The sequence below is a fragment of the Acinonyx jubatus genome, chromosome A2 (assembly GCF_027475565.1).
Source record: "Acinonyx jubatus isolate Ajub_Pintada_27869175 chromosome A2, VMU_Ajub_asm_v1.0, whole genome shotgun sequence".
Lineage (NCBI taxonomy): Eukaryota > Metazoa > Chordata > Mammalia > Carnivora > Felidae > Acinonyx > Acinonyx jubatus.
Genome location: NC_069383.1, coordinates 38,095,171 through 38,112,382, shown reverse-complemented (window position 1 = coordinate 38,112,382; position 17,212 = coordinate 38,095,171). Strand labels below are relative to the sequence as shown.

Sequence of the window (17,212 nt, the reverse complement as noted above, 5' to 3'; positions counted from 1 at the left end):
TTCAGAATATATATAGAACTCTTATAAACCAATAAGGAAGAGGCAAACAACCCAGTAAAAATAGGCAAAAGACTTAAACAGGCACTATATTTACAAAGGAAGAAGACCAAGTGGTCAATAAATATATGAAAAGGTGTTGAACCTCATTTGTGATCAAAAAAGTGAAAAACAGTACCACAATAATATAGTACTGACCATTCACCAAAATGGCAAAAATAAATATGACAATAGCAAATGAGGGTGAGAATGAGAGTACTAGAATCTCTCAATTTCTGCTGTTGGAAGTTCAAATTGTTTCAATCGCTTTGGAGAAGAGTTTGGCATTAAACACTAAAGTTAAAGATATCTTTATTATATTTTATGGTCTCGCAATTCTATGCAAGCGTATGTTTGAGAAAAAAAGTAAGAGATGTATGTACATGTGTGTGAAGAAATGTACAAAAATTGTCATAAATGTCTCCAAAATCTCTATGTCCATTGATAAGAGAATGCATAAACATATTGTGGTATGTTCACACAATGGAAGAGTATGCAGCAGTGAAAACAAACTTCAGTCACATGTAATAACACTGTGACAAATAATACTGAGTGACAGAAACAAGTTACAAGAGAATATATACACTATGATACTGTTACATCAAGTTCAAAACCAGGCTAAACTAAACTGACTTGTTTTAGAGAATCATAAACTTAGGTGACCAACCAAGGAAGGGAATGGATACCAAGTAAGTGAGGATAGTGGTGACCTGTAATGGAAAGTGAGTGACTTGTGACTGTGAAGGAATACATGGGAACCTTCTAGGGTGCTATTGGCAATGTTGTGTTTCTTTACAGAGTGCTGGTAAATAAGTATTTATTGTCTAGGACAATAAGCCTTTGTTCATAAAACCTAAATCATAAAGGAAAAGTCTGAGAATTCTGATGGACTAAAAGGTAAAAAGTCAGACATCTTAGAAAATGGAACACTGGTTGCTAGGGGCTGGGGAGGGGAGAAAGGGGAAATATTCAATGGATAGAGTTTTAGTTTTGCAAGATAAAACTGATCTGTTGCATAATAATGCACACGTAGTTAACACTATTGTACTGTATGCTTAAAAATGGTTAAGATGAAAAATATTGTGTTTTGGCCAATGGGAAAAAAATTCATGCTCATCTTTAGAAGTTCAAATGCTATTAATACGAAAAAATTCAAAAACAAATTGCAACAAGCCCAGGCAAAAGACAAACAGTAACTTGGGGAAATATTTCCATATATATTCCTGATAAATTATTGTTATTTCTCAAATACTGAAGAAAACCAAAGGCTATAATTCACAAAATAAATACAAAGAGGAAATAAATATATGAAAAAATATCATCTTCACTTGCATTCAACAAATGCCAAAAAAAACCCAAAAACCCAAACAAACCCGAGTATGATCATTTTTGGTTTATTATTAGGAAAGATTAAAATAACATAACCCCCAATGTTGGAGAGGATGGTGGGAAAATGGGTATTCTCAAGAACAGTTATCCCCACCAGACAAGACAGAAGTTGATACATGCCATTGTTGGCCCATGAATCAAAGGTTAAATTGTGGACTCTTTGATAGACCAATTCATTTCTAGGGAAATTATTCTAAGGAGATGGTCAAAAGAAGTATGTGAAAAACAATGTGTAAAAAACATTCATTGAAAGATTATTTTCCTCTTGTCCCTGGATTGTGATCTTTAAATGCTGTTTACCACCAAAAAGAAACAGGAGTCATTGGAGAAATGGAGAACCTAGTTATCCCAGTAAGCCAGGAAGGCGGCTGGGAGGAAGGCAGTAAAGCAGCTGGCCTGTGATTCATTCACTGTCTCTAATGGAGGAATATCCTTGGGGAACAGAAAGGAAGGCAGGTGATCTGGTCTTATCCCCTTGTCAACTGAACCTTCAAGTAAACAGTCCAAGACTAATTGCCAGAAGGAGGAGATGGTATCTGTGTCCCCAGCTAAGGATTGCTTTCAGTAATAAAACTGATAAGCCATGATATAGGATTCCCTACATAATGTCCCAGGTAAGTTTTATAACTGTCTGCAGTATAAAATGGAGTATTTCATAATGTGAATTTCATAATTTAAATGTACCCTGTGTATGAGGGATCCCGTGAATTTCACTTAGAGACTCCGTCTGTTCCAAATTACTATTGATGTGAGAAAAGAAGGACCTTGAGGCCAAGGCCTGAGGTCTCAGATGTCTCTCTGCTTCATATGAGCCTCTTGATTGCCTTAAAGTTATTAGTAAAGCTTGATGCTGATTCCCACATCTGATTTGACAATCCAGTCCTATGTGTTAGCTCAGTAACAACGAATACTTGGATACTGTAAAAAAGACTCAAAAGTCAATTTGAAGGGGTTCCCAATGGGCAAAATGGAACAACTTGAAAATCAGTAAGAGTAACAATTACAATGAGTTAAAAAAAAAAAAAAAAAACCCAGTATGCTTAAATCCACGAGTTACGAATGATACATAAAACAAAGCCAACCAAACAAAAAACTTCTCTGGTCGCTTCTGTAGGGTGTCATCCTTCCTTTGCTATACCTCAGGGTAATCACATAGTTGATGAGGGAATGTTTCTCATTACAGAAGTGTTCCAATGAATAAACAAAAAAGGAGTGATAAAGTATTTTACCATTTTGCGACACTCAGTAGGCTGGGGCCATGATCGTCAGTGGCTTCCAATGTAACAACAAAAAAGAGACACCCAGAAGCATAACACCACCTAGGAAGTACTCTTGCAAAAAAAAAAAACAAAAAACAAAAACCAATAATAACAACAGCATCTTATCAAGTCTCTAGATCTAACTGCCAATTTACAAAAAATATAGGGGCAAAGAAACATGTTAAATTACCCCACTGGTTCGCAGGCTGCAAATTGCAAGGGGAAAAAGAGCAATTCAGGGAGAACCTATAAATCAAAAGAGACCTTAGGAGACATTTCAGCCAAGTGCGATGTATGGCCCTGATGTGGATCTGAATTCAAACAACAAAAGACAACAAATAAACAAAAACTCATAAAAGAAACAGATTCTTGGTGAAGTGTAAACGCTGGTTATTTTACATCAAGGAATTACTGTTCATTTTTTAAGACGGGATAACGTATGATATTGTGGTTACGTTTTTTCGTTATTGTGGTTATGTTTTTTGGTTAATATACATACTGAATTATTTATAGATGAGATGATATGATGTCACATTTACTTCAAAATAATCCAGTGTAAAAGAGGATGGAGCTGATGAGACAAAATTGGCCTTTTTGACAGATGTTTAAGTAAAATGATGGGTACATCAGGTTTGTTATGTATTTATTTTTGTATGATACAACTTAAATTTAAAAGGGACACCGGATGCTGTACACAGAAGTGACTGCAAGGGGTTAGGGTAGAAGCATGTGACCACTTAAGACACTACTGCAGAAATCAGACACTAGATGGCGCTATGAGTAGGGGCTGGTGAAGAGTGGCTGGATTCCGCATATATTTTGAAAGGAGAGCCACGTGATTTTCTGATGGATATAATGTGAGGTGTGAAAATATTCTCATTATCTTTAGTTGGAGTTTAAAAAGTCATCACAAATTTCTTTTGTGGTTTATCTTGTTTAAAAATTTTTAAATGAGCTTACTTATTAATGGGGGAAAGTACCTATTTTTTTATTTGTTCTCAAAACAATAAAAACAATTACTGAGAAAACAGTACTTCAAAGGCTTTGCTATCTTTGCAAGAATGGGATAATAAACTCTGGGGCTATGGGTTAGAGAATAAAGGCCCACCATCCCATCAGAAACCTTTGGCACCAGATGGTTCACAATTCAGAAAATTTCAGATTTTAGAAACATAATGTAAGGCACAGATAGTTTGTTACGTAACCCTCAAGCAGGGTCCGGGAAGATTATTTTTAACCAATGCCTTAATATTTCTGGATTAAAACATATGAATATTCATACTGTGAAATAAAGATCGTAAATGGTCCTAACAGCAGATCAGGTTAGGTTTATTACCAATTGAGTTTGGGAGCTGAACTTATGACAACACCTTTTGGTTTTTCAGAATCTTTCAGATTTTGACAACGTACATAAGGAATTTCAGTTCAGGTTGGCATATATGTATTTAGTACCTACTGCCTCTGATCTCAAGGGCCTCATACACTATGAATTAGAGTAAAGTAGTAAACCAGCAACTTTAATAGAGGGTGAGGACATACCAGGCAGTGGGAACAAGAGAAAGACATAAGGTTGTCATGAGTGGGCTGTGTTCAGAGAACAAAGTAGCCCAATTAAATTTGTTCTGTTTGACAGAATGTAAGATTATATATTCTAATAAAGTAAGCAGCTGATGTTTGAAAGGTTGTGCTTAGTAATGCTTCTTTAATCATTATCAGCATGGTACTTTCTATGAGTAGTGTGTGTGTGTGTGTGTGTGTGTGTGTGTGTGTGTGTGTGTGTGTGTGTGAGGGGGTAATACTTCAAAGGTTAGGGCCACTGGTGAGACCTCAGAGGATTTAACCCTCTGGGTAGTAAGTAGCTGAAATGGCTCTCTGAATCATTAATGCAGGGTAGATGACTAAGAACAGCGATGTGGGTTGGGCCCATGCCATTCAGCAGGAAGCATAAGGCTAAGACTTTCTGACACTGTTGGGCGACCTCTCCTCTTCTATGGAAGGCACCAAGGTACATCAGTGGGGACCCTGGACTCAGAACCTACAAGAATACAACAGCACTGAGGCAGTCTGATAAACTAAGTTCCATTTGTCTAGGAAGCCATATGAAATTTTTAGCACTGTAAAAGGAAAATGCCACTACATCCTTAGCTTCAATGAGCATGATAAGCTGAGTGGTTTCAATGCTTAGTGAGATTTCAGGCAGGACGAGGCATTCTTGGAAGACCATTTGGGCAAAAGCTGCTTTTATTTACCCACTGACGAATGAGCCTGTTACCTAAGAAAGGGGTTAAATGATGTCTTCACAACTGCCACGTCTTCTATCAGCTAGAGGACTCCGGCCACCAGAGGGCTGGCCTCAGCCAGGACAGACGTCCCAAAGGAGGGAGAAGGGATGCTGCTTGGGTGCAGGGCTGCCATCAAGGCTCAGCCAGCCTGAAGAACAGCACAGGGAGCAGGGTGAGGTTTCACCCTGGACATAGCTGCTGTCAGCACCCAGAACTGGGGGCTGGAGCTGGGGCATGGTTTACAACCTGAAGGGGACCCGGGTGCTGCAGTTTCCAGGTTCTATAATGACACCCAAGGGTCTCTAGCTGGTGCTCATCCAGGACTTCTCAGTGAGACCAATTCAGCAGCCTCTGTTCTACTGCCAAAGGTAACAGCACGGACTTCCAGTGCATCAGATACAGTGCTGGGGCTCTGTACTAGCCTCAGGCTGCCTGTAAGGAAACTGAGCTAAAAGAGTTGGATGTAACTGGCTTTTGAGGCAGGAATATCTGGGTTTGAGTCTATCCTTTTCCAACATCTTAACATGAGACCTCTGGCAAAGGCTTTTAACTTCTTGTTAAGACCTGTAAAAATAGGGATAGAAATACATACCTCATAGTTTGGGTCTGGTGATTAAATAAGATAAGGTAGAGAACCCCTCCCCACTAGCCTGCAGTAGTTCAAATACCAGCTCTCCTAACTCGAGGGCCTGAGTTGTTTACATGCTGCAGTCGTAGTTGTTTTTTGGAGAATCCCTCCAACCGGCCAGACTAGGAAAACAGTAATGTTCCCCTAAAGCCTTGGTCACAGCGGTCAATACCATAAACATTCACTAACTTACATGTGCTTCCATGGACTTGGAGTCAACAGCAGAAGCAACTGACATATGGCGGGACTCCCAGTGAGCAACTGTGATGGGAAAGTACTTGAGAATAAGCTCTGATCCTTACCACTTCACGCTTTTCCACTTCAAACCAGCGGGAAATTCCAGGTAAACTCTGCACCAAGTATAATGATGTTCTCTCCACCCAGAGACTCTACGGAATACAAAACAAATTAAATCCCCAAGTGTCCCTTCTTTCTAGTTACTGAGCTATGACTAATGTTTGCCATCAATTTGGTCAGGTTTGCTGATTTCTGGAAGCTTTTCCTTAGTATTCATTCTAGCACGTGGGCAATCCCTTCACACTCAAGAAGTTACCACGTAAGGTATAGCTGAAGTTAGGTTAATAATTCCATTCTATGTTGTCTGACACTTCTTCCTGGGTGCAATAAGTGATCTACTTCAGACAACAAGCTTAAAATAGAGTAACAGGCCATCCCATTATTTCCTTTGCAATTTCTTTCAAATTCCAATTTAAACTCTCTTTACTCCTTCAGGTCTTGGGGCTTGTCATTTCTATCTGGAAGGGGTAACAGCATCAGCTAGTCAACACAGGATCAGAATAACAACATCCCAAAGGAGGAAAGGCCCAGGAGGAATCATGGAGCTCCATCTTTCTATTTTAAAGATGAAGACGCTAAGCATCAAGGAGGCAACGTGACCTGCTCAGAGGTATATTCTAGTCACCTGTAGAGCCAGCACAGACCCCACCTACTAGAACTTCTGACTTCCTCACCGTGCCACACTTCCTCATGCACGTTTGAACTGCCACCACCCAAGAGGATCTGTATTTAAAGAGCGGAGGCTTCCCCTGGTCAGGAAGAGCATCCCCATGACACATGAAGGCATGGCCGCCTTGATAAGAGCAGCTGTTGGATGACAGATTTCACCTTCGTCAACCATGTTTCTGTACCCGTGCCTCATTTTTCTTATTTAAACAAAGTATATTCTCAAGAGAATGATATACTTTACAAAATCCCTGAAAGAATGCCACGTATTCAACAACAACAAAAAACAGGAGGATTTCTTCGTGTCAGCCAAGATCTACTGAAACCGACTGGGCAGAGTCCCTGTGACAGTGGCTGGAAGCCTTCTGGTGGTGACAAGGAGGTAAGCAGGTATGGAAGGGCTCAGAGCAAAGAGAAAGACATGCTGGAAGTGCTGGGGGAAGCAGAAGGAAGGAGGCAGGCACCTCATTCTGTGGGAGGAGGACAGCACTTTTCAGAGGAGGTGACACGTGAGTGGAATGCTGAAGAGTGAGTAGGAGTTTGCCAGGCGGAGGAAGGGGGGGGGAGCGCTGCAGGCAGCAGGAAGCAGCCTGCGCTGAGGCCCCGATTGCTTGCGAAAAGGGCATGGCAGGAGATGAAGAAGAGAAGTCCAATGTTGCGGGAGCTGAGAGGAGGGTGAGTGGGCGGGCTGTGGCGCAGATGCGGCTTCCGGAGGGGCAGTTTGGAGCCAGATGCCAAGGGCTGTCGGCACAGGAAGCAGGAGCCAGATTTATCATCATTTTCTAGGAGGACTGCTATACCACGGATAAATACTTAAAGTGATAGCCATGAGGAAAGGTGGTGCAGCAGAAAATGCAAAGGAGAAGATACCAGAAGGTGTAGGGTGTATGGGTAATGAGAACGTGACTCTGAGCAAGTCAGCTGCCCGACTCCAGTGGATCTCTGACTTGTTCAGTGTAAACAACTGCAGTGAAAACCATAGCATAAACCAACGATCACTAATTGGTTTGGGGAGACGCTAACAAAAATTGAAGTATCCAAAAGGACTAGAAAATGCTCATGGATCTTTTCAGGAACCTCCCAGTTCTGTCTTCCCATAGTTTCTTTGCCTTGATATTTAAGCCATCAGACCTCTTTGCACAGAGGACGGCTGTGTTGAGGGCCATCATAACACTGCAGAATGGCCATGCCTAATTCCTGGAGCTACTGCTGGGCACACTGAGAACTGGCACTTAGGCAGAGGCCACAAGGGGAATTAACATCAGACAGTCATTGCTAACAGTATCAGGAGAACGTTTCCCAGCTTAAAGAGACACTCTGTGATGAAAGAAGCCAAGCCAAATAACCCACAATAATAGGTTTGTTTTGCATTCTTTGTATGGGGGGAAACAGTGACTAACAGAGATCTACCTGGTCTTGTCTTGTCAGTGTCAAGGAAAGAGGAGACTATAATGTGTCTGTGGGACCATCCTGCCCCTTTCCCCCTGTGGAGCTGAGAGACAGCCAGAGGGAGCTCTGGACGGTAAGGCATATTGCAACTACTCACAACGGACTGGCACATGCAAGGAGTCTATGGTTTGCTTTTATCCTGTGTGTCTTCTCACAAGTCCTAATGACACATCATTCTAACAAGAAAAAGCAGAAGATCACATAGAAATTTCCTGCTGCTCCCAGTCTCCGAATCTTCTTTTCCCCTATTGATTAAGCATTCTTCACTCACTGTGGTCTGTGGTATCTCAGAACAAATATTCAGAGGTCCCCACAGTTGGTTCCATATGAATGAATGAGAGGGCTGAGCTCAATCATGACATCTCCGAGGCTGGTCTGAGGACTACCGGCACAGTCACAAAAAAAGCTGCTTCCAGGGCTTCCTCTCAGACCTACTGAGTCAGGATTCCTGACTCTGATTTCTGACTCAATCTGATACACAGAAGAATTTGAGATCAACAAGACTAAATGATTTCTCCTCCCTTCTGGTTCTATCACCTGACTCTATTCTGAGTAAATATTTATCAAGCGGCTTGTCCCAAGATTCTCACAGGAAACCACATGTAACAGAACTGCACGATACCTTGAATTCATTCTCTTTATCTTTGGTGCCCTTGTGAAATGGTCTGTCATAGCGGAATTTCCAGATATGATTCACTTTATAGAAACTTTTGATGTTGTCCGGAACACCCTCTCTCTGCAGGACCTCCTGGCTCTCCGGAATGGGAGTAACAGCATATATCTGTAAATCTAGGATTAAAAAGTCAAGGAGGAAACCCAACTTGGCAAACTCGGTGGAAATCTGGCTTGAGCTGAGCTGTGGCAGAGAGAAGAGGATGGGTAACAATCTGGTGTTTCCATTGGTTCGAAATCATTTTAAAAATTGCTAGGAAGGTGCCAAGAACTCAGTTGACAACAAATCATTTCTCAAACTGCAGGCCTTGAACTAGTTTTAGGTAGGTGATTCTGACAAAGTATCTGTTTAAAATGTCTATAACTTGTGAATTTATTTATCACTGATTTGTTTGTTTTCTTTCTTTTTTTTTTTTTTTTTTTTTGGTGGGGGTGAGTGGCTATGGCTTGGATCTTAGGTACTTAGAATTACATTAACTGTAATCCTTGTTTAAGAGACACTCTTATCCTTAGTCTTTGCATGTCCCCTCTTAATTTGTTTGTATAATAATGTATAAATACCCATGCAACCATGACCAAAGACAGGAACCCGTTGTGACAGTGATTTATATTTACCTGTGTGATGCTCCGTGTCTCCAGCCTTCCCACACTTAAGCTATCACTCTCCCAAATCTTCTACTGATAAGCAGAGTGTTGTTGGTGCAGTTGATATTTAAAAAATTACATTAGAGGGGTATCATATTTACGTATGTTTTACACCTTCTTCTCTTTTCATCCTAAGAAGGACAGCAAAATCTTTTCCCTTATGGAATTTCTTGCTTCTATTGCATTTTATTTTCTACTTTGAAATGGTATCCATAATTATCAGTGGGAGTTTCTTGTCTTCTTTATGAACATAAGTTTCAGGAAGACAGAAGCCATCACACAGGAGTGCTGGGGTGAATTCCCTTTGTCTCTAATGCCTGTGTAATTTCATTTGGATTGCTTGTATTTAGACAATGGGAGTTTCAATTACACAGCCATCACTAAAGGCTGTCCAGGATGCCATGGCTAAGAGTTCCCCCAAAGACACTAAGGTACCTTGTCTCCTTCCTTCCAGGATAAAAGTATCACAGGAAAAGGGGGTGAATGATATGTGCCAGTAAATATAACACTATCATTTCCTCGAACTGAAGCAGTTTCCACAGGATATGTTGGAGGAAAATTATTCTAAGGGAGATCACTAAAAGGAGCTTTAAAAGCAGGTTTGAGACACAGAAAAGTTTTAATTGAAAGGAAAAAATTCTTTACCAGAATCCTTAAGGGATTTCCTTTCAACTGACATTGTGATAATAACCAGAACATTCTGTTCAGAAGGAGCTAAGCTGACATCAAGGTGATGAGAAGGAGAGAGAGTGAGAACATGGCTATGGCAGAGGGGGCCAGAGGCTGAACAGCCTTGCACGAAAATGCGCTGCGGCTAACGGCCAGTGGCTCTAACTGCACTCACTGCAGCCCCTCCTAGGTGTGGATACACTGAGCTTCCGCCTGGAAGATGGTCTCATCAGGCTGGTTGGCGTGCTGCATGGCGATGGCGTGGGGGAACTCATTCAGCATTCTCTGTTGGAAGGCCTCCAGCCTTTCGTAGTCATGCCCTCGACACACAAACTCCTTATTCTGCAGGAGAAATAAAAAAAAAGAAATTAGAGCCATATAATCGAGTGCATTAATTACAGAGAGAAGCCAAAAAATAGGGCACTGGCAGTAAGGGAGCATATGCCTCACATCAATAGATTGTCACAACAACAACAAATCTAAAACACTGACACAGTCTGAAAAATTTGCCCAGATATGAAAAATGCAGGGCAAGGATCATGAGCTTCACTTTCTACTGCTTTTGATAAGACTCAGTAGTATGTGCCAAGCTTGTGTGCATGAGGTGCAAAGAGGCATCTGATTCTCAGAGCACCGAAGTATAAAACAAAGCAATCATGTTCTCTCTGAATGCTAATGAGCACATGTGTTAAAGTTTTTTTTTTTTTTTTTTTTTTTGATAAGCTGGATATCAGAGTTTGGTGGGTGAATTCTCAATTTGGAGGAAAAGAAAGTAAATGCAATCTCCAAAAATGCACGTTAATGCATTTTTTTAATAAAGGCCACAGAGATCAACACCGGATCCTCAACACTGGATTCCTACATGGAAAAAAGGAAGACTATCACCGTCTGTATTCCTGCTCTCAGCAGGGCCGGAATGGGAAACTTCCCTGCCGTAACAAACTGGGCTTGGCTTCCAGTAGCCGAGAGTCTTGTTAACTGGCCCAAGATAAGACTTAGGATTTTTAGGGCCTTGCTAAATGTTGGACGTTATTTTGTTTTGTTTTGTTTTGTTTTTTGTTTGTTTTCTTTTACAAGATATAGAAGCACTCTGTGGGCTGGGACTGTCTCTCATTCAGGCAAAAAATGGTGAAGGTTATCCTTGAGGTAGTCTAAAGAGCTGGAAGGATGGGCAGGTTTCTGGAAAGCACCTTTGAAGTCAGGTTAGATATGAGGAACTCTTCCTGACAGGTGAATAATAATGAAGTTACAACTGTTGAAAACAGTCACTGACTAGGTACTCTGCATATATCTTATTTAACCCCAACAAACGTGAGGGGGTCATTCCCACATCCTGCCCCATTTTATAATTGGGACCCACGGATCAAGATCTTTATGTACTTTGGCCATGTGTATTAGATTCAAACTCAGGTGTGAGACCAAGGCCTGAGCTCTGTCTCCACTGAACATGGCTGACACATCCAGAAAAAACTCCTGGCAGCTATGGGGACTACGAAAGGTTGTAGGTGACATGCCCTAAAGATCTTTAAGAGAAAGAGGGCATGGTTCATGGTCTTGGGGAGCTAAGGCCCAAGGTTCTCAGAGATTCTTATAATTACACAAATGCCCTAAGGAAGAACTCTGAGTCACCTGGAAGAAGTCAGAAACCAGGGGGCCGGGGGCAGGGGGCTCAGGGTTGCAGCTGAGAAAAGGCAGGTGGAGGCAAGCAGAAAAAAGAGCAGGGAATGGGCTCTCAAAACCTGCCACAATTCTTCACAAACCTCCAAATAAATCACAATCCTTTGGTAATACAGGCTAAGACAGACTACCTAGAAATCAGGACTCCCCCTCCCCCCCGCACTAACAATCCCATATTTAAAACTTTCTAGATAAAACAAAGTATACTTTCTGATACTACTTTTTTAAAAATTCTATTCAAAAGATAATAAATTTGCTTGATAAAATAAGACTATATATATATGATATATATTCCTGCATATTACAGAAGTCCCAAAGTAAGTATCTGACTGTTCTAATAACTGCAACGTTTTTAAAGCAATGCTTAAATCTTAGAGCAGGTTGTAAAATCGGGTTATTCTAAGCATATAATCATTTAATGGTGTTAAAAAGTCATTCTGAAATAAAAATAAACTTGGCATCTGATATTGGAGTTGTCAGGAAATAAAAAAGAATTAAACATTTCTCCGATCAATACGTTTTTCATCACAGCTTTGAGATATAGTTCACATACCATAAAATACACCCTTTTGAAGGTTTTTAGTATATGCACAGAGCAACTATCACCACTGTTGAATTTGAGAACATTTTCATTACCTTGTAGAGAAACTCATATCCATTAGCAGGCACTCCTTGTTTCCTCTGCCCCTGCACCCCTATCCCCCACCCCAGCCCCTGGCAACCACTAATCTACTTTCTGTTTCTGTGGATTTGCCTATTCTGGACATTTCATATAAATGGAATCATACAACATGTAGGGTTTTGTGACTGGCTTCTTCTACTTAATATATGCTACAAAGCGGCTGAACCACTTTGTACCATGTAACAGTACTTTATTCCCTTCTTACTGCTCAATATTCCATTGTATGAATATACCGTATGTTTTTCTATCTATAGGCTAACGGACGTTTGGGCTGCTTCCACTTTTATGCAATAATGAATAATGCTGCTATGAACATTTGTGTATAGGTCTTTGTGTAGACATATATTTTCTCTTGAGTATATACCCAGGAGTCGAATTGCTAGGTTACCTTTGTTAATACTTAAAAAAAATTTTTTTTCATTGTCTTTTTCTTTTGAAAAGGAAATACACACCAATGGTTAAAAAAAAAGGAAAAAATAATCCCAAACAGTACAGGACATACAATGAAAAGCAAATGTCTCTCTCATCCTTGATCTCAGTTATTCTTTCCAAATCACTATGCAGAGATATTCTGTGCATAAAGAAATTGTCAATAAAGAACCCATTTTCCAAGAGGGTAAAAATACTTAAATCGTACACTTATATAAATGTATTAACTTATTTCAACTTGAAAAATTATCTTGAAAATGATCACAAAGAGGAAATTTTTATTTATGTAAAAAATTTTTTTAATGTTTATTTATTTTTGAGAGGGAGAGAGAGAAAGACAGACAGACAGACAGACCATGAGTGAGAGAGGGGTAGAGAGACAGGGAGACACAGAATCCAAAGTAGGCTCCAGGCTCCGTGCTGTCAGCACAGAGCCCGACGCAGGGCTCAAACTCATGAACCATGAGATCATGACATGAGCCAAAGTTGGATGCTTAACCAACTGAGCCACCCAGGCACCCCCATGAAGAGGAAATTTTTAATGTTGAAGTTTGCATGTTTTTAAATTGAAGGACAGACTGGAATCTGATTTCCTAAAAAGAGGTCCAGCCCCATGATTCTGAAGGGTGTGGTGCCTTTTAGAAACCAATAGAGGGTAACCCTTCTCTTTCATTTTGAAGAAAATATCATCTATACCAAGAAAACCTGTTTTTTTGTTTTGTTTTTTTAAAAAATTTTTTTTTTAAAGTCCTTATTTATTTTTGAGAGACAGACACAAAAGTACAAGTGGGCAAGTGGTAGAGAGAGAGGGAGACACAGAATCCAAAACAGGCTCCTGGCTCTGAGCTGTCAGCACAGAGCCCGATGTGGGGCTTGAACTCACGACCTGTGAGATCATGACCTGAGCTCAAGTGACTGAGCCACCCAGGTGCTCCAAGAAAAGCTGTTTTGAAAAGACTAATAACATAGGTTGGTTTATTCTAATTAACTTCCTAACAAAATTTATTCTATTAGCCAATTCAGTATTCTAATTTGCTAAAGTCCTTTTAAAACTGTGGCTCCTAAACTACTTCTATTTTTTTTTAAACTTTACGCTTTTATTTATCACAGTTTTATTTACTAGATACACATTGAGTGTACTTGCTATCTGCACTCAGAATTTGATCAGGGTCACAATATGACTTTTGTGGGCCTCTTTCTCTATAAAACAGTATCAAAAATCATACTGAGAGACTGATTTGGTATGAGGACAAATATATACCTAATAATCTAATGTATAATATACAATTTAATATATAACATTTTCTTCCACGAAAACAGGTCATTTTTCCCTTCTGATCTTTAAAAGAAATGAAAACACTTTTGAAGGTCATCTAAAATATTATGATCTGTAAACTCTGTACCCACTGTATGTAATGGATTAATTAGCCCTGAGTAGGATGTGGAAGAAAATGTAATCTTTTACTTCACTTGATTTTGAGCTGAGAGAAGAAGGGGGTCTGTGGCACCAGAGTCATGTCTGGACCCTCCTGTGGGGTCTCCAGCCCCTGCACTGCTCACAATTCTAGAATGTCCACACTTCCGCTCACTACCTGGATCCGGGCTACCTGCACTTGGCAGCGGGGTGCTGATCACAGTCCTGTGCCTAGTATGTCCATGTTTAAAACAGTCTTTCAAAGTCAGGAAGTGTTCTAAACCTGTCTCTGGTTTTGATCCAGAATCAAGCTTTCCTCTGCCTGTAGGTCCATCTGCAGAGTCAGCCTTTGGACCACGTACACCATCACGTTGGTTCCTTTTGAACCTGACAAGGAGATTTTACTTGCGTCTGCGTGGCACCAAAATAATCGGTCATTTCAATCAACCTGTCATTTCTATGTTTGTTCCATGTAATACTAAAATGAATTTTTGCCTGTGGTGCTTGGATATTTTGGAATCTATACCTATATCTCTATTTGGTGTCTACATATATATATAAACTTTATATATAAATATATGAATAAATAAATACATATAAAACTTTGATTATAAAAGGCAGATAAGTTAATGATTATTAAGCAAACAATGAAATCCAATCTTTCTCCTCTCCATTATCCTTCAAGTACCCCTAGCCTATGTTCATTCACATGTGCTGGTAGTTAAAGCAAGATTCAGGGCAACACAAATACCAAAGTATTTGTATGCGAGGATTTAAAGTTTGTAATGAATCCACTCAATCTACAAATTATTCCAGATACTTCTCAGTTGCCTGGGGGAGGAACCTTTCCTCTCCCAACCAATGTTTTTATGTAAGTGAGTATATGTTACGCACTCAAGTATTAAACAAGTCTTCAAGCATGTAAGATACAACTTGGCACAATGTGAACCATGGTAAGAATAGAGTCAAATATTTTATGATCCACTAGGTATCTTGGAATATCTGGAAGATTTTCCTTGATGGAAAGAGTTTATCCTAGCAATAAATGGGATCTCTTGGTTGAGTGACATTTACCCTTTTCACAAAAGCGGTAACTGGGCTCTTCCCATGATTCTGGAGGGAGTTTCTAGAGGACATAGGACTGCAGGGTTTATGGTCATCTGCAGTGCCCCGCCATTTTTCTCTAGTGCAAGCTACGTGGAAATCACAGACTAAACAGAGCAGTAAATGTCAATCACACAGGGGAACAACTATAATTAGCAAAGACTACTCATAAAATATAGTCACCTTAGAAATTTAGGATGAAAAGTCAAAGAAATGTTTGATAATTTGGTGAATTATTCAAAACAAGGTAGTCTAGATTTAGTACACTGTCTACAAACTAAAAAGTTAAACAAAAATCTCTTGATATTATGGTCCTAAAAGGACAAAATGTCATTAACATCTTGGTTTTCTTGACTGGGGTATCTATATTGGAAGTATAAAAGCAAATTAAATAGTGTATTAACTTACTCTTAAGAAAAATGGAAATTTTTTCCCATAAAATCCAACTCTGAAGAACTCTGGTTCAAGACGTTGCTGGTCCATGATTTTGTCATACAAAGAGGCTTCCATCATCTAGCAAAGCAAAGGAGAGGTTCTAATAATTTTATCTCATCTTTCAGCTCTACTTGTTTATAAAAGAGGGTGTTTCTTCTATATAAAGGAGAACTTCACTATAGTTTGCAGAAAAGAAGATTTCACTCCCTTTTTATGCTTTAAGGCAGGGATCAGCAAACTTATGCTGTAAATGGACAGAGAATAAATATTCTAGGCTTTGCAGGCCATATGGTCTATCACAACTCCTCAGTTGTGCAAGGCCCATAGGCTATAGCTTTCTGACCCTGCTTTTAAGAATCAAATATTATTACATGTTCTCACCAGAGAAAATAATTTCTAAGCACAAGGTCCATCAAGAAAATATTATCTTCACAATTAAATAACAAGTGACATGAATTAAAAAAAAAAATGAACTACTAGAGGCCAAACCATTCTGGAGAATTCTCATGCTGGATGTACTCACCTGTGGATCTGGTTCTCCTTGGTCACAGTAATTCAGGACATTTGGAAGGTGCAACCTTGCACAGGTTGGACAGGGATAAACCAAACCAAAGGAGACCCATAGTGCAAAGTGCTGTCTGGGCTGAAAGCTCTTAAGTGTGTCTCTGACAATGTTGGAACTATGAAGCACATAAAGCTTATAGTTTTCCTTCCATGATATTATCATCCCCAGGGTTTATAGAGAAAGACTAATATTGCACTTGAAAACTTCCCCCCTCCCTCTGCCCCCCAGTAACAGCACCCCAAAGAGCAGTTGGCATGAAGTGTAATGCTTTGGGTTTATAAAAATCTTAGTGACTATGATACCCAAGGGCTCTCCTGGGTAAACATTGTAACCTCGCTTCTGTTACAGGGACAGTATGCCAAGAGAAGCACAGCGACGTTTTTCTATCAAACTGCAGTGCCTGCCAGAGCCAGCCAGCATGATGGACTGAAGTTAAAACAAGGTTTTTTCTCTTTGGTCTTCATGTTAGGAGAAATAGTGATGAACTACCGACACGAAATACTACACCAGTAGTACAGGGCCGGTTTCTGCAGGTTGAGTGAGTTACTTGTGGGGTATGGGATTTTGCAGGCTGTTAAAGGTTTACAATATCATCTCTTCAACTGCTACCTCAGAATTAAAAGGGAACATCATAATCTGCTTCCTATTTTAGAAACCCTGAAGAGCTGAGGTGTTACAAGATGACACAAAACACTCATGACTCTGAAGAATAAGGATTTAACAGTGCAAGAGGGACCTGTGTGAATCGGAAAAGAACAGAAGGGACAAAACATTTCGTTCAGGGACACAGAATATTGAACTCCTTGGGCTCTTGGGTACTAAGACCTTGGTTTAGGTGTAGCAAATAAAACATATTGCTGAGGCTAGAGTGGACACCTATACAATTTAGCCCTCAAATATGTACAAATGGGTCA

General features: G+C 40.0%; 1 protein-coding gene across 5 annotated transcripts in view; it reads right to left on the bottom strand.

Moving 5' to 3' along the window:
- The window catches only part of DOCK4 (dedicator of cytokinesis 4), a 429,626-nt gene that overhangs the window by 20,397 nt on the left and 392,017 nt on the right, over positions 1-17,212 (bottom strand). For all 5 annotated transcript variants that reach the window (XM_027075294.2, XM_027075298.2, XM_027075297.2 and 2 more), the window contains 4 exons: positions 15,707-15,811; positions 10,193-10,334; positions 8,629-8,795; positions 5,897-5,983 (listed from right to left, as the gene is read on the bottom strand). In XM_027075294.2, the coding sequence (XP_026931095.1) occupies positions 5,897-5,983; positions 8,629-8,795; positions 10,193-10,334; positions 15,707-15,811 (501 nt within the window). The remainder of the gene's footprint in view (positions 1-5,896; positions 5,984-8,628; positions 8,796-10,192; positions 10,335-15,706; positions 15,812-17,212) is intronic.